Below are 27,431 nucleotides of genomic sequence, written 5' to 3'. Positions count from 1 at the left end.
CTAGTTCATCTTACTAGCTCACCCTGCTAGTTCATCTTACTAGCTCACCCTACTAGCTCACCCTACTAGTTCATCTTACTAGATCACCCTACGAGTTCATCTTACTAGCTCACCCTGCTAGTTCATCTTACTAGCTCACCCTACTAGCTCACCCTACTAGATCACCCTACTAGCTCACCCTACTAGTTAATCTTACTAGCTCACCCTGCTAGTTCATTTTACTAGCTCACCCTGCTAGTTCATCTTACTAGCTCACCCTGCTAGTTCATCTTACTAGCTCACCCTGCTAGTTCATCTTACTAGCTCACCCTGCTAGTTCATCTTACTAGCTCACCCTGCTAGTTCATCTTACTAGCTCACCCTGCTAGTTCATCTTACTAGCTCACCCTGCTAGTTCATCTTTCTAGCTCACCCTGCTAGTTAATCTTTCTAGCTCACCCTGCTAGTTCATCTTACTAGCTCACCCTACTAGTTCATTTTACTAGATCATCCTCAACTACATTTGAGCTACTAAATTGATTTTGAAGATAGTTACAATTGATGTTTTACTTGCAAAGATCATAATTGTATTACATACTGTAAATGTTTTTCCGAGAAGCTTGTTCAGATTCTGTTCCTCTGGTTGTGTTTGAAGGGCCTCCGGGTCCAAGGGGCCTTCCTGGCCCTGCCGGTCCCCCTGGTCTACCTGGCCCCCCAGCGACCTTAAAGGACCCAGAACCCTCTGGAAATAGGACCATGAGAGCACAGTTGTTAGAGAACACCTGTTTCCATCAAGACAACATGTCTGACTCTCTGGGTGAGTATGCGGTTCAGAGATTCCACCAACAATGACATGCATTCATCCTCAATGTCCCTGTTGTCCTGGCAGAGATTCCACCAACAATGACATGCATTCATCCTCAATGTCCCTGTTGTCCTGGCAGAGATTCCACCAACAACAACAACTCAGAATCACCATGTATGAACATAAGTTTATTCCTCAGTGTAAAAAAAACAACACTGTTGCATCTCTCTCCCCTTAGAGTCAGCGAATCTAGCTGCAAGTAATGACACGTTGAATGTAACTGACACCGGGAACGAGGAATTAAATAACCGACAAATGGCACACACAAAGATTGTGGAAGAAGGACCTTTGAACGCAACTCACACCGAGATCGTGGAAGAAGGACCTATGAACGCAACCGAGATTGTGGAAGAAGGACCGTTGAACGCAACCGAGATTGTGGAAGAAGGACCGTTGAACGTAACTCACACCAAGATTGTGGAAGAAGGACCGTTGAACGCAACTCACACCAAGATTGTGGAAGAAGGACCGTTGAACGCAACCGAGATTGTGGAAGAAGGACCTTTGAACGTAACTCACACCGAGATTGTGGAAGAAGGACCTTTGTACGTAACTCACACCAAGATTGTGGAAGAAGGACCGTTGAACGCAACCGAGATTGTGGAAGAAGGACCTTTGTACGTAACTCACACCAAGATTGTGGAAGAAGGACCGTTGAACGCAACCGAGATTGTGGAAGAAGGACCTTTGAACGTAACTCACACCGAGATTGTGGAAGAAGGACCTTTGTACGTAACTCACACTGAGATTGTGGAAGAAGGACCTTTGAACGTAACTCACACTGAGATTGTGGAAGAAGGACCTTTGAACGTAACTCACACTGAGATTGTGGAAGAAGGACCTTTGAACGTAACTCACACCGAGATTGTGGAAGAAGGACCTTTGAACGTAACTCACACCAAGATTGTGGAAGAAGGACCGTTGAACACAACCGAGATTGTGGAAGAAGGACCTTTGAACGTAACTCACACCAAGATTGTGGAAGAAGGACCGTTGAACGCAACCGAGATTGTGGAAGAAGGACCTTTGAACGTAACTCACACCAAGATTGTGGAAGAAGGACCGTTGAACGCAAACGAGATTGTGGAAGAAGGACCTTTGAACGTAACTCACACCAAGATTGTGGAAGAAGGACCTTTGAACGTAACTCACACTGAGATTGTGGAAGAAGGACCTTTGAACGCAACTCACACCAAGATTGTGGAAGAAGTACCGTTGAACGTAACTCACACCGAGATTGTGGAAGAAGGACCTTTGAACGCAACTGAGATTGTGGAAGAAGGACCTTTGAACGCAACCGAGATTGTGGAAGAAGGACCTTTGAACGTAACTCACACCGAGATTGTGGAAGAAGGACCTATGAACGCAACTCACACCGAGATTGTGGAAGAAGGACCTTTGAACATAACCCAGACCGAGATCGTGGAAGAAGGACCTTTGAACGCAACCGAGATTGTGGAAGAAGGACCGTTGAACGCAACCGAGACCGAGATTGTGGAAGAAGGACCTTTGAACGCAACTCACACCGAGATTGTGGAAGAAGCAGCATTTAGGAAAACTGGTATGAAACTATTTAAATCTATAAAGGGGTTGAATTAGGATGGTGAAGGTATTAAAATTGTCTTCATAATTGATTGCATCTTCCCTATTCCCCCCAATGACACCTTGAATGTAACCGACCTAGAGGATGTGAAAGGTACAGTCTGGAAGCTTAGTTTGTACTTCTGTACTATACCTTCAACCTTTACTCATGAGCGCCCCCTAGTGGAAACTGTTGCTGAGTGAAATGATTTCAAACATTGTCATTATTTAATTTCCATGTTTCTCTTTCGTATCCATAGAATACATTATCAAAACCATAACGTGCTTTCCAAACGTCACTAAAATGGAAACTACATTTGGAGTTTGGATGCAAGATGCAGCCCGGGTGAACGATAACCACATTTGGATGGCTGAACACTTTTCAGGTACAGTGCTTGGCAAGCCGTAAAGGAAATACCAGTAATATTAAGAAACTGTGTTTTATAACAGGGAAAACTCAAGGCCAAAGAAATAAATCAGCTGGTACAATACATCAAGTGTATATAAGTTGCAAAAAATGAATCAATTTCCAGCAGAAAGATACTGTGTGTGCGATTTTACATTTGGCTTTCAGGTCGAGTCTTGCAGGAGTACAAGAGCATTGCATCATTTCCTAACAGCAGGTCTATTGACATGAGGAAGTTCTACCAGGGTTGTGGCCACATCATCTACAATGGGTCTGTTTACTATCACAATGCAGGAACCTCGAAAGTTGTCAAGTAAGTGTTTATTTACTGCAGTTTAAAGCAACACATATATTATCAGATATTTTTTCAAAATCTTGTACATGATTCTAAGTGTTTTATCCATTCTCAATATTTTGCTTTTACAGGGATAACCTGAAGACCAGGAGATTACAGACACTGGCCATTGAGAATGCTCTTTACCACAATCGAACCTATCTCTTCCACAACTCCAAGACGTACTTTAAGTTTGCTGTGGACGAGAACGGACTGTGGCTCATATATGCTTCAGCTATCAGTGGAACCGTGATGGTGGCCAAGTTAAACCATAAGAGGTTCTCTGTGTTGTCTGTGGTTACCACGTCTTATCCTGTACCGAACGCTGGGAATGCCTTTGTTGCATGTGGAGTTCTGTATATGACGGACAGCAAAGACACAAAAGTCACGCATGCCTTTGACTTAATGAAAGAGAAACCTTTAAATGTAAGTTTGGATCTCAGATCAGCCAATGGTATTATGGCCATGTTGTCATATTATCCCAAAAATCAACTTTTGTACATGTGGGACAACAGCTATGTGAAAATATGCAAGACTTATTTTACTTTGGATCAAAAAAGTTTAGTCAATTGTTATGGTCGTAAATAAATCTTACGATCGTAAATAAATCTTACGATCGTAAATAAATCTTATGATCGTGGGAGACATTCTGCCTAGGAGAATACAGTCAGTCACAAGCAGTGACACCTTGCATGTAACCAATGCAGAGAAGGTTCTATTAACAATCAGAGCCAACACCCATTAAGCTAACACCCATCAAGCCAACACCCATCGAGCCAACACCCATCGAGCCAACACCCATCAAGCCAACACCCATCGAGCCAACACCCATCGAGCCAACACCCATCAAGCCAACATGTCCTGGCAGAGTGTTCTAATTTTTTAAAGAATTTGAGTGTCAAAATATAATTTTTGTATAATATTTGGCATCGATATTTTTTTTCTTCTTCTCATTCATTTTGTACAATTACCAATAAAAAACATGTTTTCTTTTCATATTTTACAGTAATTCTCTATCTGATCCTCAATTCAATCAACTGTAAATCCAGCCCTAATTCCCTTTCAAAGTTTGATAATGCAATACACTACACACACTAAAGTCTGACCTCAAAACAAACAAATAGAAAAAAACTAAATTCTGTAACAAAGCGAACAGAACAAAACAGTAGGCTTAGTAAACAGAATATCAGATCAATAAAGACATGACACAATCTATATTTAGGCTAGTTAAAAACACATCAGTAAACAAAAGGTGAATGTAGACCCAAAAAACCAAAACATAGCCTACAGCCGACTACAATGAGATGTAGCTGTCTTGCCAAACAAATAGGCCTAAAAAATAAATAATAATAAATACATTTTTAAAAATCATTCAAAATCACAGCGGAAGCCAATTTAGGAAGAAAATAAAAAAACATGAAAATATGGGACTACCAATCCCAGCCGGATGTGATACAGCCTGGATTTGAACCAGGGACACCTTTCACACTGAGATACAGATTTTGCGACAGGGTAGCCTAGTGGTTAGAGTGTTGGACTAGTAAGCGGAAGGTTGCAAGTTCAAATCCCCGAGCTGACAAGGTACAAATCTGTCGTTCTGCCCCTGAACAAGGCAGTTAACCCACTGTTCCTAGGCTGTTATTGAAAATAAGACTTTGTTCTTAACTGACTTGCCTAGTTAAATAAGGGTAAAATAAAATGTATTTTAACTTTTTCGCTAGTTTTATACAGGGACATAAAACTAACACGGAGGGGGCTCAGCCCCCCTTTGCCCACTCGTGGTGCCGGGGCCTATGGGGGTGGGGGTCTAGGCCATCCTTAAATGGGAGAATTTTGCATTATTATTCTTAATTCTATGTATAAAAAAATTGTGTATATTTTTCTCCATACCTCTTGCTTGAGCTGTCTGTATCCTCCTGACTGGTAGCTATGTTTTTTTAAATTAACAAAATAAGCTTCTCTGATCAAATATTGAAAGGACTGTGAGTCTTATTCAGTACATTTTCGTTGTTGGTTGCTTTTCTAAAGTCTACCATCCATGTCAGCTAAGATAGTTATACACGCTTGCTACTCTTAACTTGATTGAAAGCCTGAAATTGATTACTAGCTAGTTATGAGGTTGGGGGAATGAAATGAGGTTGGGAAACCTTATCTGGCCCGTAGTTATACACGTGTGGAGCCTAACGAATCAGCAAGTCTGGGATTTCCCAGTTCCGAATTGCGGTGTAAACGCGGTATGAGTTGAAGCGGTTTACCCCATTATATCTGGACGGTGACACATTGGTATGAATGACATCGTTGACCTGCTAATAAACCAACACAGTCGCAGTGACTCGATCAAATTGTGCTCCGGGAAGAAACCTGTCAAGCCTTGTTTTGGTTCCATCGTGCTTCGTGTACAATTCAAAAAAGGTAAGGTTTGGTTTTCTAGTAAACTATATATTGTTAAGCCACATTGTGCGTCTCTTAAACATGTCACATAGCTAACCAGTTGACATGTTTTAGTTATGTTTCACCGGATAACTAAGTTAGCTAAATGACCTCTAATCCGGAATGCTCACTTGTTTTTCTGTCGCTAGCCGTGTTTCCTACATAAAATAAATGAACTAGTTGCCCCACTGGCTTCCAAATCCGGCCTCGGCCTTCCAGCTATAAGGGTGTTGTTTTTGTATTTTCAAGTTTGTATAATAACTTGTTAGTCACGTAGCTGAGGACCACAACTTGTTGACGGGTGAACCTGAATAACTAGTTCGTTATATTGTTCCGTTTAGCTCCGTCAGATTTTTACGTGACTTTGCTAAATTAACTATGTCCTAGGTAACTACAGTACCTAACAATTGTCCGGGTTGATTCATGCTGGTTAGTAGTTAATCCTGTTTTTATCTGTGTTTATTTGCCAGATATTGATTGACTAAAGTATGTCCTGTACATGCACATCGGCCGTGAGGATATTCTTGAATTCAGCACACAGAGGTAACGACACTTTGTAATCTTAAAAAAATTGTCATAGATAATAATAGTAATCTAAACGCGTCTCTTGCTAAACTTTTTTTTATTTTTAACAAGACGTCCTGTTGCATTACTTTGATACATTTTGGGTGTGAGAATTGTGTGCAATGTCACAAATGTAGCGCACAGCTAGCTGTATTTCCGTAATGCCAGATGTTGATATTGACATTGTAAACAACACCTTAGGCTACGTGATAATTAATGATTTCCGGGAAAGGCTGATCTAATGATTGGCTGATGGAGGAGGGGAAACGAGGCATAGAATTTGAATGAATCATTCTATATCTATGGAACGGGAAAGTTGGCCTGACCTAATATATATGAATCCTGGCCATTCAGAAATAAAAAGTACACGTTTATGGATTATGATAACATAGGCCTAAACATTTGGTTGCATGGTGTTTCTGTTGTGCAGGACTGTCTTGTTCTCGTATTCAACTGTATGCTTTGAGCAGACCTGGTTCTTGTGAAGCTCACCTACCTCCCGGAGTCCGAGTCAGATCCTTCCATGAAACGGCAGTGTGTTTCGTTGCTAAAGATGGAATAACCAAGGATGGATCCAGCGAAGGTGGAAAGGTAAACAGATCTGTTTGCCCTCTTTACAGAATGAATCACCCCGTGGTGACGAGACCCAGATCTGTTTGCCCTCTTTATAGAATGAATCACCCCGTGGTGACGAGACCCAGATCTGTTTGCCCTCTTTATAGAATGAATCACCCCGTGGTGACCCCAGATCTGTTTGCCCTCTTTATAGAATGAATCACCCCCGTGGTGACGAGACCCAGATCTGTTTGCCCTCTTTATAGAATGAATCACCCCGTGGTGACTAGACCCAGATCTGTTTGCCCTCTTTATAGAATGAATCACCCCGTGGTGACGAGACCCAGATCTGTTTGCCCTCTTTATAGAATGAATCACCCCGTGGTGACGAGACCCAGATCTGTTTGCCCTCTTTATAGAATGAATCACCCCGTGGTGACGAGACCCAGATCTGTTTGCCCTCTTTATAGAATGAATCACCCCGTGGTGACGAGACCCAGATCTGTTTGCCCTCTTTATAGAATGAATCACCCCGTGGTGACTAGACCCAGACCTGTTTGCCCTCTTTATAGAATGAATCACCCCGTGGTGACGAGACCCAGATCTGTTTGCCCTCTTTATAGAATGAATCACCCCGTGGTGACGAGACCCAGATCTGTTTGTGCTGTCTCGCCAACTCCTATCGTCATTGCTAAACTTTACATAACTACGTGGCAAGATAGCATGAACAGATCTGGGAACAGGCTAAGTGGTGACATCTTTAATAGAACGATTGAGTTGAAATGGAATTGGGGCCCCATCTCTGGTGGTGACAAGACACAATAATAGACTTTGTAATAAATACACAGTGATTTTTTTTTTTTTTTTCAAGCAGTGACAACGACATAGCTTCCTATCTGTGGCTACATTGCATTCATGATAGTGTGTCTCTCTCTCTCTCTCTATTGTGTTCGTCATATGCAGAAGAACCTCAGTGAGGGAAAGAGACTTCCGGGCTCTTCTGGTGGATCAGGGAAGGGGGTAACCAGCTGCACTGTCCCAAATGTGGAGACCCATGTACACATGTGGAGACCTTTGTATGTGAGTACCTTTTAAAAAAATAAATAAAAGGATACGATGTTCACACAGGTTGTATTTTCTAGTTGTAGAAAAAGCAGTGGTAATAACGATTGACTTGTCACACAGTCACTACTATTGTATGAAATCAGAGATGGAAAACGAAAACATTTCAATGTTGTGTTTTTTGTTGTTGTTCAGCGTCAACACGTTTTGTAAAGTGTGAGAAATGCCATCACTTCTTCGTGGTGCTCTCTGAGACGGACTCGAAGAAGGGTCTGAAAACAGAAGCAGAGTCGCCCGCTGAGGCTGTCAAAATGGCCTTCACACAGAAACCTCCCCCGCCACCCAAAAAGGTACATGCACCAATGGCCATAAAGAGGAACTGGTTCTTGTTTCTCCTGTTTTTTTTGTTGTTGATGTGATGGTTATCTTCAAACAGGAATGGCTATGATGATGCTGCAGGTATACCTGGAGCTATAATGCATTCCCTACATATTTTTTTTGGGGGGGGGGGGGGGGGACTGAGCAAATTTCAGGTCTGCTGTTGTGAAAATTCTGTACAACTTCCAGAGCGAGTTTACTGTGAACACTGAGGCTGTACCTGCTTTAAGTTACAGTTTTACTGTGAACACTGAGGCTGTACCAGCTTTAAGTTACAGGTTTACTGTGAACACTGAGGCTGTACCTGCTTTAAGTTACAGTTTTACTGTGAACACTGAGGCTGTACCTGCTTTAAGTTACAGTTTTACTGTGAACACTGAGGCTGTACCTGCATTAAGTTAGTTTTACTGTGAACACTGAGGCTTTACCAGCATTAAATTAGTGTTACTGTGAACACTGAGGCTGTACCTGCATTAAGTTACAGTTTTACTGTGAACACTGAGGCTGTACCAGCATTAAGTTACAGGTTTACTGTGAACACTGAGGCTGTACCAGCATTAAGTTACAGTTTTACTGTGAACACTGAGGCTGTACCTGCATTAAGTTACAGTTTTACTGTGAACACTGAGGCTGTACCTGCTTTAAGTTACAGTTTTACTGTGAACACTGAGGCTGTACCTGCATTAAGTTACAGTTTTACTGTGAACACTGAGGCTGTACCTGCATTAAGTTAGTTTTACTGTGAACACTGAGGCTGTACCTGCTTTAAGTTACAGTTTTACTGTGAACACTGAGGCTGTACCAGCATTAAGTTAGTTTTACTGTGAACACTGAGGCTGTACCTGCTTTAAGTTACAGTTTTACTGTGAACACTGAGGCTGTACCAGCATTAAGTTACAGTTTTACTGTGAACACTGAGGCTGTACCTGCATTAAGTTACAGTTTTACTGTGAACACTGAGGCTGTACCAGCATTAAGTTAGTTTTACTGTGAACACTGAGGCTGTACCTGCTTTAAGTTACAGTTTTACTGTGAACACTGAGGCTGTACCAGCATTAAGTTAGTTTTACTGTGAACACTGAGGCTGTACCAGCATTAAGTTAGTTTTACTGTGAACACTGTGGCTGTACCTGCATTAAGTTACAGTTTTACTGTGAACACTGAGGCTGTACCTGCTTTAAGTTACAGTTTTACTGTGAACACTGTGGCTGTACCTGCATTAAGTTACAGTTTTACTGTGAACACTGAGGCTGTACCTGCATTAAGTTACAGTTTTACTGTGAACACTGAGGCTGTACCAGCATTAAGTTAGTTTTACTGTGAACACTGAGGCTGTACCTGCATTAAGTTAGTGTTACTGTGAACACTGAGGCTGTACCTGCATTAAGTTAGTTTTAACAGTGGCCATGTCTCATTGGCTATTTGATCATAATGTAGGCCTACCATCAAGAACAATGGAGAAAATGCATCCCATAACATTTTACATTAGTCAAGTCAGTGACTCAAGCCTGGCACGACGTGACTTAGCCCTGGTAGAGCACCAGTAAGACAGTGACTCAGCCCCTGTTATATGGTCTGAGGCAGAGAATCCCAGTGGACAGAGGGGAGCCGGCCAGGCAGAGACAGCAAGGGCGGTTCGTCACTTCAGTGCCTTTCCGTTCACCTTCGCACCTCTCTCCCAGACCACACTCAATCATAGGACCTACTGAAGAGATGAGTCTTTGGTCTTTCGGCCTGCTTATTGTGACCGTAGTGTACGTGGAGGTATGTACGGTAGGACCAAATCGGAGAGATGGGTAGGAGCAAGTCCACGTAACGCTTTGTAGGTTAGCAGTAAAACCTTGAAATCAGCCCTTGCCTTAAAAGGAAGTCAGTGTAGAGAGGCACTGGAGTAATATGATCACATTTTTTGGTTCTCGTCAGGATTCTAGCAGCCATATTTTGCACTAACTGAAGTTTATTTAGTGCTTTATACGGGTAGCCGGAAAGTAGAGCATTGCAGTAGTCTAACCTAGAAGTAACAAAAACATGGATTAGGTTTTCTGCATCATTTTTGGACAAAGTTTCCTGTTTTAGCAATTTAACAAAAATTTAAGAAAAAAAACTACCATTTGAAACAGTCTTGATATGTTCGTCAAAAGAGAGATCAGGGTACAGAGTAACGCCGAGGTCCTTCACGGTTTTATTTGAGACGACCGTACTCCCATCTGACAGCACATCTCTCTGTTCCTTGGGACCTAGAACAAGCGTCTCTGTTTTCTTGGGACCTGGGACAAGCGTCTCTGTTTTCTTGGGACCTGGGACAAGCGTCTCTGTTTTCTTGGGACCTGGGACAAGCGTCTCTGTTTTCTTGGGACCTGGGACAAGCGTCTCTGTTTTCTTGGGACCTGGGACAAGCGTCTCTGTTTTCTTGGGACCTGGGACAAGCGTCTCTGTTTTCTTGGGACCTGGGACAAGCGTCTCTGTTTTGTCCAGAGTTTAAAAGTAAAACGTGCCGCCATCCACTTCCTTATTTCTGTAATACACAGGCTTCTATTAATTTTTTTAGTTAAAAAAAAATCTTATTCTGCGTTGTTGGAAAAGGACCCATAAGTAAACATTTCACTGTTAGTCTACACCTGTTTATGAAACATGTCGAATTTGTTTGGGGAGTGGGGGGGGGGGCTTGATAATGCACCGTAAGACTTGTCATGAGCTTAAACTTTACTTAAAGCCTGGAAATGCAGTATAATGCATTATGACACAGTTCCTGTTATTGGTGGACTTGTTTGAACACGTTAGAAAAGGTCTTTATCGTAAATGTCAACGACACTGTCTTTCAGATCTATGCCTACCTGGACAGGTACGTAGTGGGTCAGTCCTATGCTAAGAAGGTGCTGGCGGTAGCTGTGTATAATCACTACAAGAGAGTCTACAACAACATCCCTGCTGGGAGCAGACAGGTGGAGGTGGAGAAACAGGCCTCGTTCACCCCACGAGGTCAGTAGTACAGTCTACTGTTAGTTAGAAACAGGCCTCGCTCACTCCGTGAGGTCAGTGTAGTCTGTTAGCTGTAGTAGTTCTGGCACCACGAGGTCAGTTAGTCTGTTAGCTGTAGTAGTTCTGGCACCACGAGGTCAGCGTAGTCTGTTAGCTGTAGTAGTTCTGACACCACGAGGTCAGCAGAGTTCAGTCAGCTACAGGCGTTTGTTTGTTTAAAATATTAGTGATAGTCGGCCTCAGTTTCCAAGGAAACGTAGACTGGACAAAAATAAAGTTGGCTTCCTTCCAGAATAGTAGAATTTCAGTAGGCAACAAAGACCCAACCACTGTTTTCTAGAATGTGCTGAAACACCTGTTCATATCAATCACCTCAAGGTGCTCTCGTTAGTATAATTTGGCATTTGTTCAATAATTTTACTTTTTACATCCACATTTCACAGTTGTTGTTTTTTAAATGGATGATTTTTAATGGATTTAACAAGGTGATGATATAACAACAGTGGGATCTGATTCCCCCTTGAAGAACTGTAGTGATGATGTGTCAATCTGGCTGTGATCAGGTTGATTTGGAGTACTTTGTCATCCTCTGTAGAGCTCGAGATGAGAAGACGGGAGGATGAGTACAGGTTCACCAGTAAGTGATTTGATTGGTCCTCCTTACATAGTTTCGTAGCATTGACAATTTTTTTTTTTAAATGTCACATTTTTTGATTGGAGTGTTCTGTTTTGTATATACACATACAGTGGGGCAAAAAAGTATTTAGTCAGCCACCAATTGTGCAAGTAAAAAATAAATGTATCCTGAACTTTCACACCTGATTTCAATTAGTCAACGAATCATCACTAATCCTTTGACTAATTTAATCAGTTGTGGCAGTTTCGGGTTTAAACAAAAATGTGACACTTCTGGGTGGGGGGGGCATGCTCCACCAACTGAGCCAAACAGGAAGCCCATATTAAGTATTTGAAAGGATGTTGAATACACAGTGGCTCCCAGTAGAGCGGAGCACATGTATTTTTAGATTGAACTTTGACCTATTGCAGCGACGCCGCACCACAGATACTGATACTTCACATTATAACTAGAGAGCCTAGATGATGTAATACCATGCCTGGAGAACTGAAAACGCATTGTACACGGCGCGTACAAAACAATAAGAGGTGGAAAACCAATACCTGGGACCTCTGACGTCAATCAGTCTTTATTATCAGCAAGCTGGGCGGCAGGTAGCCTAGTGGATAGAGCGTTGGGCCAGTAACCAATCAAATCCCGAGCTGACAAGGTGGAACAGTGGGTTAACTGTCTGTCGTTCTGCCCCCCACCACGAGCAAGGCAGTTAACCCACTGTTCCCCGGTAGGCCGTCATTGTAAATAAGAGTTTGTTCTTAACTGACTTGCCTAGTTAAATAAAGGTTAAATTAAAAGGTTACAACAACACCGTATAGGTTTATCAGCAGCTCCGCTGGGGCGGAGTTATATTTGCATGATTTAGCATAATTCATTCATGACTCATGTGACTGACCAATACCTCACGAGGCTTTCTCTCTCTCCATGTTGAGACCTTGAAACTGAGATACCTTGGTTGTTCCCATAGCAACATTCTGGGCGTAGTGCCAAGTTGAGGATTCCTCCATACACGATCAGTCAGTCACCTGCATGAACCCATCTGATTGGTTATTAGAAAAGTAGCGTTGATTTGATTCACAAACACAACACTTCCTGTTCCTTTCTGTTGTTGTGTACTTGTAGAATAAGTTGACAAAACATTAAGAACACCTTCCTAATATTGAGTTGCCACCTCCCACTTTTACCCTCAGAACAGCCTCAATTCGTCAGGGCACGGACTCTACAAGGTGTCGAAAGCGTTCCACAGGGACGCTGGCCCATGTTGACTCTACAAGGTGTCGAAAGCGTTCCACAGGGATGCTGGCCCATGTTGACTCTACAAGGTGTCGAAAGCGTTCCACAGGGACGCTGGCCCATGTTGACTCTACAAGGTGTTGAAGGCGTTCCACAGGGACGCTGGCCCGTGTTGACTCCAATGCTTCCCCACAGTTGTGTCAAGTAGTCTGGATGTCCTTTGGGTGGTGGACCATTCTTGATACACACGGGGAAACTGTTGAGCGTGGAAAAACCCAGCAGCGTTGCAGTTCTTGACACAAACCGGTGTGCCTGGCACCTACTACCATACGCTTCAATCGTTTGTCTTGCCTGTTCACCCTCTGAATGACACACACACACAATCCATGTCTCAAGGCTTACAAATCCCTTAACCCGTCTCCTCCCCTTCATCTACACTGATTGAAGTGGATTTAACAAGTGACATCAATAAGGGATCATAGCTTTCACCTGGGTTCACCTGGCCAGTCTGTTATGGAAAGAGCAGGTGTTCTTAATATTTTATATGCAGTAATGCAAGTTATACAGTAGAGATGTGTAGTACAACACAAGTTGCCAGGTCACAGTAGGCCAACATTGCATATCCTGTTTGGAAAAGTGATGTTTTTGTGCCAGGTCATTACCATGAGAGATGGGGAAACCCAAAATGTGTTTTTTTTTTCCCTAGCCTGGGGGCCAAATGTGTTTCTGCCCTCTCGCCAACTCCTTATGGAATCAGTTATGCCAAACAAGCTTGACAAGGACCACAATGGAGTTGATATTTGGCAAGAGCACAAACAGATCCTGGGACCAGGCTAGAATTCACCACTGTCCTGCTGCCAAATCATCTGAACCCAAAAATATACAATATGACTGTTTTTGTTTACATTGTAGAACTACTTCAGATAGCAGGGATCAGTCCCCATGGCAACGCTCTGGGAGCCTCCATGCAGCAGCAGGCTCCTCGGGAGAAGAGGGGCGGGGACGTGTTAGACTCCACCCACACTGACATCAAACTGGAGAAGAGCAACATCGTGCTGTTAGGCCCAACTGGATCAGGTTACTCAACTATTTTGTTGTTGTTGTTGTCCAAAAACAACTTACTGTTGTGAAATATATCATTTTCTCATGTCCATAAAAAAATATTCCTCACTATATTTCCCAGGCAAGACATTGTTGGCCCAGACTCTGGCCAAGTGTCTAGATGTGCCGTTTGCCATCTGTGATTGTACCACCCTGACCCAGGCTGGCTACGTGGGGGAGGACATTGAGTCTGTTATCGCCAAGCTACTGCAGGATGCCAACTACTCTGTGGATAAAGCACAGCAAGGTGGGTGGTTCATAAACACTGGTTTCTGCATCTTCAGGACCTCAATAGTTCCATAATGCTTTTCATGTACAGTACTTTGTTAAGTTGTGAGTAGTCTGATGCAGGGATTATATATATATATTTATTTTATTTTTTGGCGGATGAGAATTCACTTCTCTTGTGGTTCAAATAAACCTTATTATGAAAGTTAATCTTAATCACATATGTACAACATGTATAATAATGACCACCAATATAATACAATATAATGACTACCATCTCACTGAAGATGTGGTTTCCATGTACAGACATTGTGTTTCTGGGATATTTACAGAGCCTTCAAAAGGTGTTCACACTCCTTGACTTTTTGTTGTTACAACCTGAATTTAAAATGGATTCAATTTAGATTGTGTGTCACTGGCCTACCCACAATACCCCCATAATGTCAAAATGGACTACCTCATCTTTGTACCCCACACACACACACACACACACACAATACCCACCCCCCCCATAATGTCAAAATGGACTACCTCATCTTTGTACCCCCCCCCCTCCCCCCACACGCACACACACTCAATTATCTTTGCGGTCCCTCAGTCGAGCAATGAATTTCAAACACAGATTCAACCACAAAGACTCTGCGAGGTTTTCAAATGCCTCGCAAAGAAGGGCACCTATTGGTAGATGGGTTAAAATAAAAAGCAGACATTGAATATCCCTTTGAGCATGGTGACGTTTTTTAATGACACTTTGGATGGTGCATCAATACACCCAGTCACTACAAAGATACAGGCGTCCTTCCTAGTCTCAAGAGGGGAAGGAAACCTCTCAGGGATTTCACCATGAGGCCAATGGAGACTTTTTAAAACAGTTCGAGTTTAATGGCAGAACTGAGGGTGTCATCGGCAAGGACTGGGGAGTTTTTATTATTATTATTTTTATTTTATTTTTTTTAGGATAAAAATAAATGGAATAGAGCTAAGCACAGGCAGAATCCTAGAGGAAAACCTGGTTCAGTCTGCTTTCCACCAGACTCTGGGAGATGAATTCACCTTTCAGCAGGACAATAATCTAAAACACAGGGCCACGTCGACAGTGGAGTTGCTTCCCAAGACGACATTGAGTGGCCTAGTTAGTTTAGCCTTCAATCAGTTGTAAAATCTATGGCAAGACTTGAACAGGGTTGTCTATCAATGATCAACAACCAACTTCAGAGTTTAAAGAATTTAACTAATAATGTGTACATATTGTACAATCCATGTGTGCAAAGCTCTGAGAGATTTACCCAGAAAAGCCTCACAGCTGTAATCACTGCCAAATGTGATTCTAACATGTATTGAATCAGGGGTGTGAACTTATTTATTATATATTCAAAGATTTCTAAAAACATGTTTTCACTTTGTCATTATGGGGTAGATGGGTGAGGAGAGAAAAAAAATATATTTAAACCATTTTGAATTCGGGCTGTAACACAACAAAATGTTGAATAAGACGAGGGGTATGAATAATTTCATGAAGGCACTGAAAGTAATTTGACCTACCCTTTTTAGTTGACTGTAAACCTCTCCCTGTCCAGGCATTGTGTTTCTGGATGAGGTGGATAAGATTGGCAGTGTTCCTGGGATCCACCAGCTCAGAGACGTAGGAGGAGAAGGTGTACAGCAGGCCAGTACTCAACATAACTCTACTTTATTATCCCAAGCTTAGGAAAGTCATTTGGTCAACTTTTACAGGAGTGTCCAGACATACAACAAAACATTAAGAACACTTGCTCTTTCTATGACAGACTGACCAGGTGAATCCAGGTGAAAGCTATGATCCCTTCTTGATGTCACTTGTTATGTTGATGTCCACTTCAATCAGTGTAGATGAAGGGGAGGAGACAGATTAAATACTTTTTAAAAATATGTTTTTTAAGTTTTGAGACAATTGTTTAATTTAACCTTTTATTTTAACTAGGCAAGTCAGTTAAGAACAAATTCTTATTTACAATGACGGCCTACCGGGAACAGTGGGTTAACTGCCTTGTTCAGGGGCAAAAGGACAGATTTTTACCTTGTCATCTCAGGGATTCAATCAAGCAACCTTTCAGTTACTGGCCCAACGCTCTAACCACTAGGCTACCTGCCGCCCCAACGCTCTAACCACTAGGCTACCTGCCGCCCTCCACTCTAACCACTAGGCTACCTGCCGCCCTCCACTCTAACCACTAGGCTACCTGCCGCCCCTCCACTCTAACCACTAGGCTACCTGCCGCCCCTCCACTCTAACCACTAGGCTACCTGCCGCCCCTCCACTCTAACCACTAGGCTACCTGCCGCCCCTCCACTCTAACCACTAGGCTACCTGCCGCCCCTCCACTCTAACCACTAGGCTACCTGCCGCCCCTCCACTCTAACCACTAGGCTACCTGCCGCCCCTCCACTCTAACCACTAGGCTACCTGCCGCCCCTCCACTCTAACCACTAGGCTACCTGCCGCCCCTCCACTCTAACCACTAGCCTACCTGCCGCCCTCCACTCTAACCACTAGGCTACCTGCCGCCCCTCCACTCTAACCACTAGGCTACCTGCCGCCCCTCCACTCTAACCACTAGGCTACCTGCCGCCCCTCCACTCTAACCACTAGGCTACCTGCCGCCCCTCCACTCTAACCACTAGGCTACCTGCCGCCCCTCCACTCTAACCACTAGGCTACCTGCCGCCCCTCCACTCTAACCACTAGGCTACCTGCCGCCCCTCCACTCTAACCACTAGGCTACCTGCCGCCCCTCCACTCTAACCACTAGGCTACCTGCCGCCCCTCCACTCTAACCACTAGGCTACCTGCCGCCCCTCCACTCTAACCACTAGGCTACCTGCCGCCCCTCCACTCTAACCACTAGGCTACCTGCCGCCCTCCACTCTAACCACTAGGCTACCTGCCGCCCTCCACTCTAACCACTAGGCTACCCTGCCGCCCTTCCACTCTAACCACTAGGCTACCTGCCGCCTTCGTAGATTGTGCGTGTGTGCAATTCAGAGGGGGAATGGGCAAGATAAAAGATTGAAGTTACTTTTGAATGGGGTTTGCTAGTAGACGCCAGGTGCACCAGTTTGTGTCAAGAACGGCAATGCTGCTGGGTTTTTCACGCTCAACAGTTTCCTGTGTGTATAAAGACTGGTCCACCAGCCAACTTGACACAACTGTGGGAAGCATTCTTGTCAACACGGGCCAGTATCCCTGTGGAACGCCTTCAACACCTTGTAGAGTCCAACACCCTGACGAATTGAGGCTGTTCTGAGGGGAAAAGAGAGAGGGGGGGGGGCAACTCCATATTAGTAAGGTGTTCCTAATGTTTTGTCAACAGCTGTGCACTAGATGCCTCTAATGATGACTTCATTTGTATCCATTAGAAAAGTCTTTGTGTCATGCAGCATGGCAATTCACATATCTGATGTACAGCACATTGCAAACATTACATACCTGACTTACTTAGGCCCATCGCCCTTGTGGGGATCGTGGCTACAGTAGCCCACCGCCCTTGTGGGGATCGTGGCTACAGTAGCCCACCGCCCTTGTGGGGATCGTGGCTACAGTAGCCCACCGCCCTTGTGGGGATCGTGGCTACAGTAGCCCACAGCCCTTGTGGGGATCGTGGCTACAGTAGCCCATCGCCCTTGTGGGGATCGTGGCTACAGTAGCCCATCGCCCTTGTGGGGATCGTGGCTACAGTAGCCCACAGCCCTTGTGGGGATCGTGGCTACAGTAGCCCACAGCCCTTGTGGGGATCGTGGCCACAGTAGCCCACAGCCCTTGTGGGGATCGTGGCTACAGTAGCCCACAGCCCTTGTGGGGATCGTGGCTACAGTAGCTATTTTTACACGCAAGAGTAATAATGACTATTGCAATTCAATATTATAGCTGGGTGGTGTTCGTTTGGAACCTCACAGCCAGGATCCTTGATGTTGTTTGCTTGTAGAGGATCGCCGACTAGATTCAGCCTCGGGATGGATTTTGTTGAGCAGATGGTCGGGGGGGCCAGAACATAATTACAAATAATTTGTAGAATGTAAATTGACTGAAAGAAGCCCAAAGAGAGATGTTTGACTAAAACGTAATAATTTCAAACCTTGATTACATTTATAAACAATCATGTTTTTCTATTATATATGGGAATACTTCAACAGATGACACTTGTAGCTGATTTCTTGGATTTTAAGTCTTTTATATCCAACAATGAAATTTTTAAATATAATTATTTTATTCTCTGTAAACTTTGGGGAGGGGGGGGGGGCAGTTGGGCAACCATGTTGTAGAGCGTTTACCTAATGGTTTGTATTAGTGATTGCCGTCGTGTGTTTCTGAATGTAGGGCCTGCTGAAACTCCTGGAGGGTACGATCGTGAACGTTCCAGAGAAGAACTCCAGGAAGTTGAGGGGAGAGACGGTGCAGGTGAACACCACTAACATCCTGTTCGTAGCGTCGGGGGCCTTCAACGGACTCGACAGAATCGTCAGCAGACGAAAGAATGAAAAGGTTAGTAAGAATTTTTTTTTTTTTTTTTTCCCCTTTTTGTATCGACCCACACCTGTAAAACAGCTGCAGACTATTTTATTTCCGTTCACTGGTTTTATAGAGAGACTTGGTCAGTTGAGTATCTCTAGTCTGAGTTTAGTTCTTCGTTTATGTATTCGTCCATTTTTAAAGGGTCAATCTGCAGTTTTTAAATCCATTTTAATAATATGTTGTTTTTTGTTTTTAACCTTTTTATTTAACCAGGTAGGCTAGTTGAACCAGGTAGGCTAGAACAAGTTCTCATTTACAACTGCGACCTGGCCCAAATAAAGCAAAGCAGTGTGAACAGACAACAGAGTTAAACAACGACACAGTTACACATGGAGTAAAACAAACATACAGTCAATAATACAGTAGAAACAAGTCTATATACGATGTGAGCAAATGAGGTGAGATAAGGGAGGTAAAGGCAAAAAAAAGGCCATGGTGGCAAAGTAAATACAATATAGCAAGTAAAACACTGGAATGGTAGATTTGCAGTGGAAGAATGTGCAAAGTAGAGATAGAAATAATGGGGTGCAAAGGAGCTAAATAAATAAATACAGTAGGGAAAGAGGTAGTTGTTTGGGAGATAAGTGTTTCCAAAAATCTCTGAAACTGTAGTTCGTTCCAGTCATCATGTACCCGTTGATTCTGAAAATATAACTAAATAAATACCTCATGAGTTCAACAGTCATATCCCATCAGAACCTACTCTGAACAAAAATATAAACCCAACATGCAACAATTTCAACGTTTTTACTGAGTTACAGTTCATATAAGGAGATCAGTCCATTGAAATAAATGAATTTGACCCTCATCTATGGATTTAACTTAACTGGGAATACAGATGTGCATCTGTTAGTCACAGAAAAAAAAGAAAAGTAGTGACGTGGATCAGAAACCCAGTCAGTATCTGGTGTGATCTCATGAGACACACCTGGGGCGGCATGTAGCCTAGTGGTTAGAGCGTTGGGCCAGTAACTGGAAGGTTGCTGGATCGAATCCCCGAGCTGACAAGGTAAAAATCTGTTGTTTTGCCCCTGAACAAGGCAGTTAACCCACTCTTCCCTGGTCGGCCATCATTGTAAATAAGAATTTGTTCTTAACTGACTTGCCAAGTTAAATAAAGGACAAAATGAAATAGAAAATCTCCTCCGCATAGAATTGATCAGGCTGTTGATTGTGGCCTGTGGAATGTTGTCCCCACTCCTCTTCAACGGCTGTGTGAAGTTGCTGGATATTGGTGGGAACTGGAACACGTTGTCATATACATCGATCCAGAGCATCCCGAACATGCTCAGTGGGTGACATGTCTGGGGAGTACGCAGGCCATGGAAGAACTGGGACATTTTCAGCTTCCGGGAATTGTGTCCAGATCCTTGTGACATGGGGCCAAACATTATCATGCTGAAACATGAGGTGATGGCGGTGGATGAATGGCACCACAATAGGCTTCAGGATCTCGTCACGGATCTCGTCACGGTGTCTCTGTGTATTCAAATTGCCTTTGATAAAATGCAATGGTGTTCGTTGTCCGTAGCTTATGCCTCACCATACCATAACCCCACCGCCACCATGGGGCACTGTGTTCACAACATTGACATCAGCAAACCGCTCGCCCACACAACGCCATACACGTTGTTTGCCATCTGCCTGGTATAGTTGAAACTGGGATTCATCCATGAAGAGCACACTTCTCCAGCGTACCAGTGGCCGTCGAAGGTGAGCATTTGCCCACTGAAGTCAGTTACTACAACGAACTGCAGTCAGTTCAAGACCCCTAGTGAGGACGAAGAGCACACAGATGAGCTTCCCTGAGACGGTTTCTGACAGTTTGTGCAGAAATTCTTTGATTGTGCAATCCCACAGTTTCATTAGCCAACCCAGGTGGCTGGTCTCAGACCATCCCCCAGGTGAAGAAGCCGGATGTGGAGGTCCTGGGCTGGCATGGGGCGGCAGGGTAGCCTAGTGGTCAGAACGTTGGACTAGTAACCGGAAGGTTGCAAGTTCAAATCCCCGAGCTGACAAGGTACAAATCTGTCATTCTGCCCCTGAACAGGCAGTTAACCCACTGTTCCTAGGCCGTCATTGAAAATAAGAATTTGTTCTTAACTGACTTGCCTGGTTAAATAAAGGTTAAAAAAAATAATTTAAAAATGGTTACATTTCTATAAAATTATGTTGGAGGTGGCTTATGGTAAAGAAATTAACATTAAATTATCTGGCAACAGCTCTAGTGGACATTCCTGCAGTCAGCATGCCAATTACACGCTCCCTCAACTTGAGACATCTGTGGCATTGTGTTGCGTGACAAAACTGAACATTTTTTTTAAAGTGGCCTTTTATTGTCCCCAGCACAAGGTGCACTTGTGTAATGATCATGACGTTTAATCAGCTTGTTGATATGCCACATTTGTCAGGTGGATGAATTATCTTGGCAAAGGAGAAATGCTGACTAACAGGGATGTAAAACAAATTTGTTATTGTTTCAATTTCCGATCTACCGCTTTGATAACGTAGTATTTTCATCAATGGAACATGAATATCTAGGCCTCTCCAGATGACGTCTCATTTCTTCAGTGTTTTAGACCACTTGCGTTTTCCTTAACCCTCTCCTCCCTGGTCCCCCTCCGCCTATGTACTACCTGTTGTTACCTCTCTCTCTCTCTTCTTCTTCTTCTTCTTCTTCTAGTACCTGGGCTTTGGCACGCCCTCCAACATGGGTAAGGGTCGCCGTGCGGCGGCAGCAGCCGACCTGGCTAGCAGCAGTGAACAGACGGACATGGTGACAGAGATGGAGGAGAAGGACCGGCTGCTGAAGCTCGTGGAGGCCCGGGACCTCATTGAGTTTGGGATGATCCCGGAGTTTGTCGGGCGTCTGCCTGTGGTGGTGCCTCTACACAGTCTGGATGAAGAGACGCTGGTCCGCATCCTGACTGAACCACGCAACGCCGTCATACCCCAGTACCAGGCCCTGTTCAGCATGGACAAGGTTAGTAGTAGTAGTAGACTCTGTACCAGGCCCTGTTCAGCATGAACAAGGGTAGTAGTAGTTGTAGTAGACTCGGTACCAGGCCCTGTTCAGCATGGACAAGGGTAGTAGTAGTTGTAGTAGACTCGGTACCAGGCCCTGTTCAGCATGGACAAGGGTAGTTGTAGTAGACTCGGTACCAGGCCCTGTTCAGCATGGACAAGGGTGGTTGTAGTAGACTCGGTACCAGGCCCTGTTCAGCATGGACAAGGGTAGTAGTAGTTGTAGTAGACTCGGTACCAGGCCCTGTTCAGCATGGACAAGGTTAGTAGTAGTAGTAGTAGTAGTAGACTCGGTACCAGGCCCTGTTCAGCATGGACAAGGTTAGTAGTAGTAGACTCGGTACCAGGCCCTGTTCAGCATGGACAAGGGTAGTAGTAGTTGTAGTAGACTCGGTACCAGGCCCTGTTCAGCATGGACAAGGTTAGTAGTAGTAGTAGTAGTAGTAGACTCGGTACCAGGCCCTGTTCAGCATGGACAAGGTTAGTAGTAGTAGACTCGGTACCAGGCCCTGTTCAGCATGGACAAGGTTAGTAGTAGTAGTAGTAGTAGTAGTAGTAGTAGTAGACTCGGTACCAGGCCCTGTTCAGCATGGACAAGGTTAGTAGTAGTAGTAGACTCGGTACCAGGCCCTGTTCAGCATGGACAAGGTTAGTAGTAGTAGTAGTAGTAGTAGTAGACTCGGTACCAGGCCCTGTTCAGCATGGACAAGGTTAGTAGTAGTAGTAGTAGTAGTAGTAGACTCGGTACCAGGCCCTGTTCAGCATGGACAAGGTTAGTAGTAGTAGTAGACTCGGTACCAGGCCCTGTTCAGGACAAGGTGAGGAAGGAAAGTCCTTTCTCAGGACTGGAAGAACATTTCTACTGCTGAGAATCCACAAGCTCTTTCTCTCTCTCTTCTCTCTCTCTCTCTCTCTCTTCTCTTTCTCCCCCAGCTGCTCACAGGACTGCTGGCTACTTAGCAGACACAAAGTAGACATAATATTGTCATTATCAAGGTTTAGTCTAGCCCAAGTCTTTGTCTGTGCAGATCGCATTCGCTCTGCCTCAGTGTCTCGGTTCCTGTTTATTCTCCTGTGTCTCTCTCTCGCTCTCTCTCTCTGATTGTTCCAGTGTGAACTGAATGTAACCACAGATGCTCTGAGGGCCATCGCCAAGCTGGCTCTGGAGAGGAAGACAGGAGCCCGAGGCCTGAGGTCCATCATGGTCAGTCAATACAATGTGCTCAATTCCTAGAAGTTGGGTATGTATTTGAGTCTTATCAGCAGTAACAATATACAAACAGAGGATTCAGTTGCTGATGGTAAATCTAAGTGATATTTCTAATGTGGTGAGTGACTGCTTGTGAAATTAATTCCTACACCATGTCTTGTTTCAGTTTTCTGACACTACTGTGTGAAATCTCCTTTTTTGTTTTTTTACATACAGGAGAAGCTTCTTCTGGAGCCCATGTTCGAGGTGCCATGTTCAGACATCGTGTCTGTGGAGTTAACCGAGGACGTCGTCCTGGGCAAATCAGAACCACACTACGTCAGGTTCGTCAGCACCTGTTTGGTTCTTATTGGCTTCGTAGTGTCTTTTTGTTTATTGCTGTACTTATCTCTTGCCAGGATTTAAATGACTTGCCTAGTTAAGTAAAAGTTATATTTTAATAGATGAATAACAACCATATCAGTTTGTTGGTTTCGTCATGCCAGAGGTATAGTGCCAGGCAAATGTTTTAGAACATTTACAAATTCAAGTCTTTTTTTTTCTTTTTTTTTACTATTTTTCACCATTGTAGAATAATAGTGAAGACATCAAAACTATGAAATAACACATATGGAATCATGTTGTAACCAAAAAACAAGTGTGAAACAAATGAAAATATATTGGGTTGTGGTCAGGTGATTGTGGAGGCCAGGTCATCTGATGCAGCACTACATCACTCTCCTTATTGTTCAAATAGCCCTTACACAGCCTGGAGGTGTGTTGGGTCATTGTCCTGTTGAAAAACAAATGAATTCCTAATAAATCACTGACAGTGTCACCAGCAAAGCACCATCACACCTCCTCCTCCATGCTTCACGGTGGGAACCACACATGCAGAGATCATCGGTTCACCTACTCTGTGTCTCACAAAGACACGGCGGTTGGAGCAAAGAATATCACATTTGGACTCATCAGACCAAAAGGACAGATTTCTACCAGTCTAATGTCCATTGCTCGTGTTTTTTGGCCCAAGCAAGTCTCTTCTTATTATTGGTGTCCTTTAGTAGTGGTTTCTTTGCAGCAATTCGATCATGAAGGCCTGATTCACTCAGTCTCCTCTGAACAGTTTATGTTGCGATGTGTCTGTTACTTGAACTCTGAAGCGTTTATTAATTTCTGAGTCTCGTAACTCTGGGTCTTCCCTTCTTGTCGTTGACCTCATGAGCGCTAGTTTCATCATAGTGCTTGATGGTTTTTGCGACTGCACTTGAAGAAACGTTCAAAGTTCTTGAAATTTTCCGGATTGGCTGACCTTCATGTCGTAAAGTAATAATGGGCTGTCGTTTGTCTTTGCTTATTTGAGCTGTTCTTGCCATAATATGGACTTAACCCTATTTGGTAAAAGACCATCTTCTGTATACCACCCCTAACTTGTCACGACACAACTGATTGGCTCAAATGCATTAAGGAGGAAAGAATTTCCACAAATGTACTTTTTAACAAGGCACACCTGTTACATTCCACAAATTAATTAACACCTGTTAATTGAAATGCATTCCAGGTGACTACCTAAAGAAGCTGGTTGAGAGAATGCCAAGAGTATGCAAAGCTGTCAAGGCAAAGGGTGGCTACTTTGAACAATCTCAAATATAAAATATATTTTGATTTGTTTAACACTTTTTATTTATTTGGTTACTACATGATTCCATGTGTTATTTCATAGTTTTGATGTCTTCGTTATTATTCTAGTGTATAACATAGTTAATTATAAAAATAAAGAAAAACCCTTGAATGAGTAGGTGTGTCCAAACTGTTGACTGCTACTCTGTTAAGAACAGAACACTGAAACCTGACCTGAAGTTTCCATGTAATGTTCCTAACATCTCCACAGACCGTACCATGGCCCTAGAACCACTAATACTGACCCTCCTCTCGTGCCCTCTCGCCCTCTCTCTCTGCATAACTAATACTGACCCTCCTCTCTCTCTCTCGCTCTCTCTCTCGCTCGCCCTGTCTCTCTCTGCATAACTAACCTTACCACTAATTACTGACCCTCCTCTCTCTGCCAAAGAGTGTTTTGCTAAATGCCTAAAAATGTAAATATATTTCCAGGACTCCAGCGAATGAGGCGGCAGAGGAGGAGTATGACTCTGGTATTGAAGAGGAGAACTGGCCCAGACAGATGGACGCAGCAACTAACAACTGATCTGATCCACCTTGACCTTTTACTGACACTCATCTTCAAGAACCGCTACATTATCTACACACAGTGGAATCTAGAATCATTAGAACACCTTCTAGAATCTTTTTGGAAGGCAGTTGTGGGTTCCTTGAATTCCAGACCCTGAGACCCCGTGGAGCCCACTACTGAAACTACAGCTTGATGAAAGTGTTTCTTGACCTTTTTCTCTGTCTGTGTTTTCATAAGGAACAACTAGGATGTGAGATCTGTAAATACCTGTTGATCGTGTGAATCAAATGGTAGTTGTTTAGTTATGAATGAAGGGCCACTAACAACGTGGACCTTTTTTTTTTAACTTTTTTTTTTATATATAGTATTATATATATTTTCCATCTTAAGAGAATGCAATTTTTATTCTAAATGATTTTAAATAGGTGATTGTGTTCTTTCCTATTGTGTTGTGATGATGGCAGGTTGACGTGGCAAAGGAAACACATAACATGAATGGGATCAGCCAGGGAAACACACATAACATGAATGGGATCAGCCAGGGAAACACACATAACATGAATGGGATCAGCCAGGGAAACACATATGTTCTGAATTGACTTGCCTAGTTAAATAAAGGTTAAAAAAAAAGAAATCCCTGACTGTCACCAACAGACCAGAGTTCAAATACTATTTGAAATTGTTTACGAAATACTTTGCCACTTTCTTTACCCTGCTTGAAGTGCCATGTGAGAGAAAGGGGGATACCGAGTCAGTTACTGACTGTCTTCAACTGAAATGAGCACATCATGATTGTTTTTCTATGGCGTTAAATTACTGCAACAACAAAAAAACACATTCTGGCACTAATTTAACTCCACATCTCCTCGTATCCACCATGGGTACTAACGGTGTCATAATGAACATAACTGAGCTGGAGATGTTTAAACATCAGGGCTGCTGAGTTAATGTTAATGATAGTGTATTACAGGAACACGCCTGTAAAGTGATTAGGAAAACACATATCAGCGTACTACACGCTACTACACTACTACACGCTACAACACTCTACTACACGCTACTACACTCTACTACACTCTACTACACGCTACTACACTTTACTACACGCTACCACACTCTACTACACGCTACCACACTCTACTACACGCTACTACACTACTACAACACTCTACTACACGCTACCACACTCTACAACACTCTACTACACACTACACGCTACCACACTCTACCACACTCTACTACACGCTACAACACTCTACTACACACTACACGCTACCACACTCTACTACACGCTACCACACTCTACTACACGCTACCACACTCTACTACACGCTACTACACGCTACCACACTCTACTACACGCTACAACACTACTACAACACTCTACTACACGCTACCACACTCTACTACACGCTACAACACTCTACTACACGCTACCACACTCCACTACACGCTAAAACAACACTCTACTACACGCTACCACACTCTACTACACGCTACCACACTCTACTACACGCTACTACACGCTACCACACTCTACAACACTACTACAACACTCTACTACACGCTACCACACTCTACAACACTCTACTACACGCTAGCACACTGAACAGTACGGGTCCAAAATGGTACCCTATTCAACTAGGGCCTCTGGTCTAAAGTAGTGCACTATATAGGGAATAGGGTTCTATAGGGCTCTGGTCTAAAGTAGTGCACTATATATAGGGAATAGGGTTCTATAGGGTCCTGGTCTAAAGTAGTGCACTATATAGGGAATAGGGTTTTATAGGGCTCTGGTCTAAAGTAGTGCACTATATAGGGAATAGGGTTCTATAGGGCTCTGGTCTAAAGTAGTGCACTATATAGGGAATAGGGTTCTATAGGGCTCTGGTCTAAAGTAGTGCACTATATAGGGAATAGGGTTCTCTAGGTCTCTGGTCTAAAGTATTGCACTGAATAGGGATCTATAGGCATTTGGTCAAAAGTAGTACACTATATAGGGAATAGGGTTCTATAGGCCTCTGGTCAAAAGTAGTGCACTATATAGGGAATAGGGTTCTATGGTGCTCTGGTCTAAAGTAGTGCACTATATAGGGAATAGGGTTCTATGTGGCACCATGACTACCATGCCATGTGACACCACTGAGGGGCA

General features: G+C 43.5%; 1 protein-coding gene and 1 pseudogene across 1 annotated transcript; both read left to right on the top strand.

Annotated features, from left to right (window-relative positions):
- Nucleotides 1-492: 492 nt before the first annotated feature.
- On the top strand, nucleotides 493-4,163 carry LOC135532364 (uncharacterized). Its single transcript, XM_064959926.1, has 5 exons — nucleotides 493-796; nucleotides 1,023-2,405; nucleotides 2,686-2,811; nucleotides 3,000-3,144; nucleotides 3,258-4,163. Exons 1-5 carry the CDS (start codon nucleotides 583-585, stop codon nucleotides 3,751-3,753), a joined length of 2,364 nt encoding a protein of 787 aa, XP_064815998.1. The 5' UTR covers nucleotides 493-582; the 3' UTR covers nucleotides 3,754-4,163.
- A 1,649-nt stretch (nucleotides 4,164-5,812) lies between these two features.
- On the top strand, nucleotides 5,813-25,866 carry LOC135532363 (ATP-dependent Clp protease ATP-binding subunit clpX-like, mitochondrial; annotated as a pseudogene).
- Nucleotides 25,867-27,431: the final 1,565 nt, after the last annotated feature.

This window comes from Oncorhynchus masou, unplaced genomic scaffold (genome assembly GCF_036934945.1).
Source record: "Oncorhynchus masou masou isolate Uvic2021 unplaced genomic scaffold, UVic_Omas_1.1 unplaced_scaffold_1836, whole genome shotgun sequence".
Classification (NCBI taxonomy): Eukaryota; Metazoa; Chordata; class Actinopteri; order Salmoniformes; family Salmonidae; genus Oncorhynchus; species Oncorhynchus masou.
Note: the sequence above shows the minus strand (reverse complement) of the source record. Positions and strands in the feature narration are given on the sequence as shown.

Bases quoted from the DNA above. Each gene is read 5' to 3' on its own strand.
- LOC135532364 (XM_064959926.1), top strand. From the start codon at position 583: ATGTTTTTCCGAGAAGCTTGTTCAGATTCTGTTCCTCTGGTTGTGTTT. The intron at 797-1,022 runs GTGAGTATGCGG...CTCTCCCCTTAG, and splicing joins CAACATGTCTGACTCTCTGG to AGTCAGCGAATCTAGCTGCA. The intron at 3,145-3,257 runs GTAAGTGTTTAT...TTGCTTTTACAG, and splicing joins GGAACCTCGAAAGTTGTCAA to GGATAACCTGAAGACCAGGA.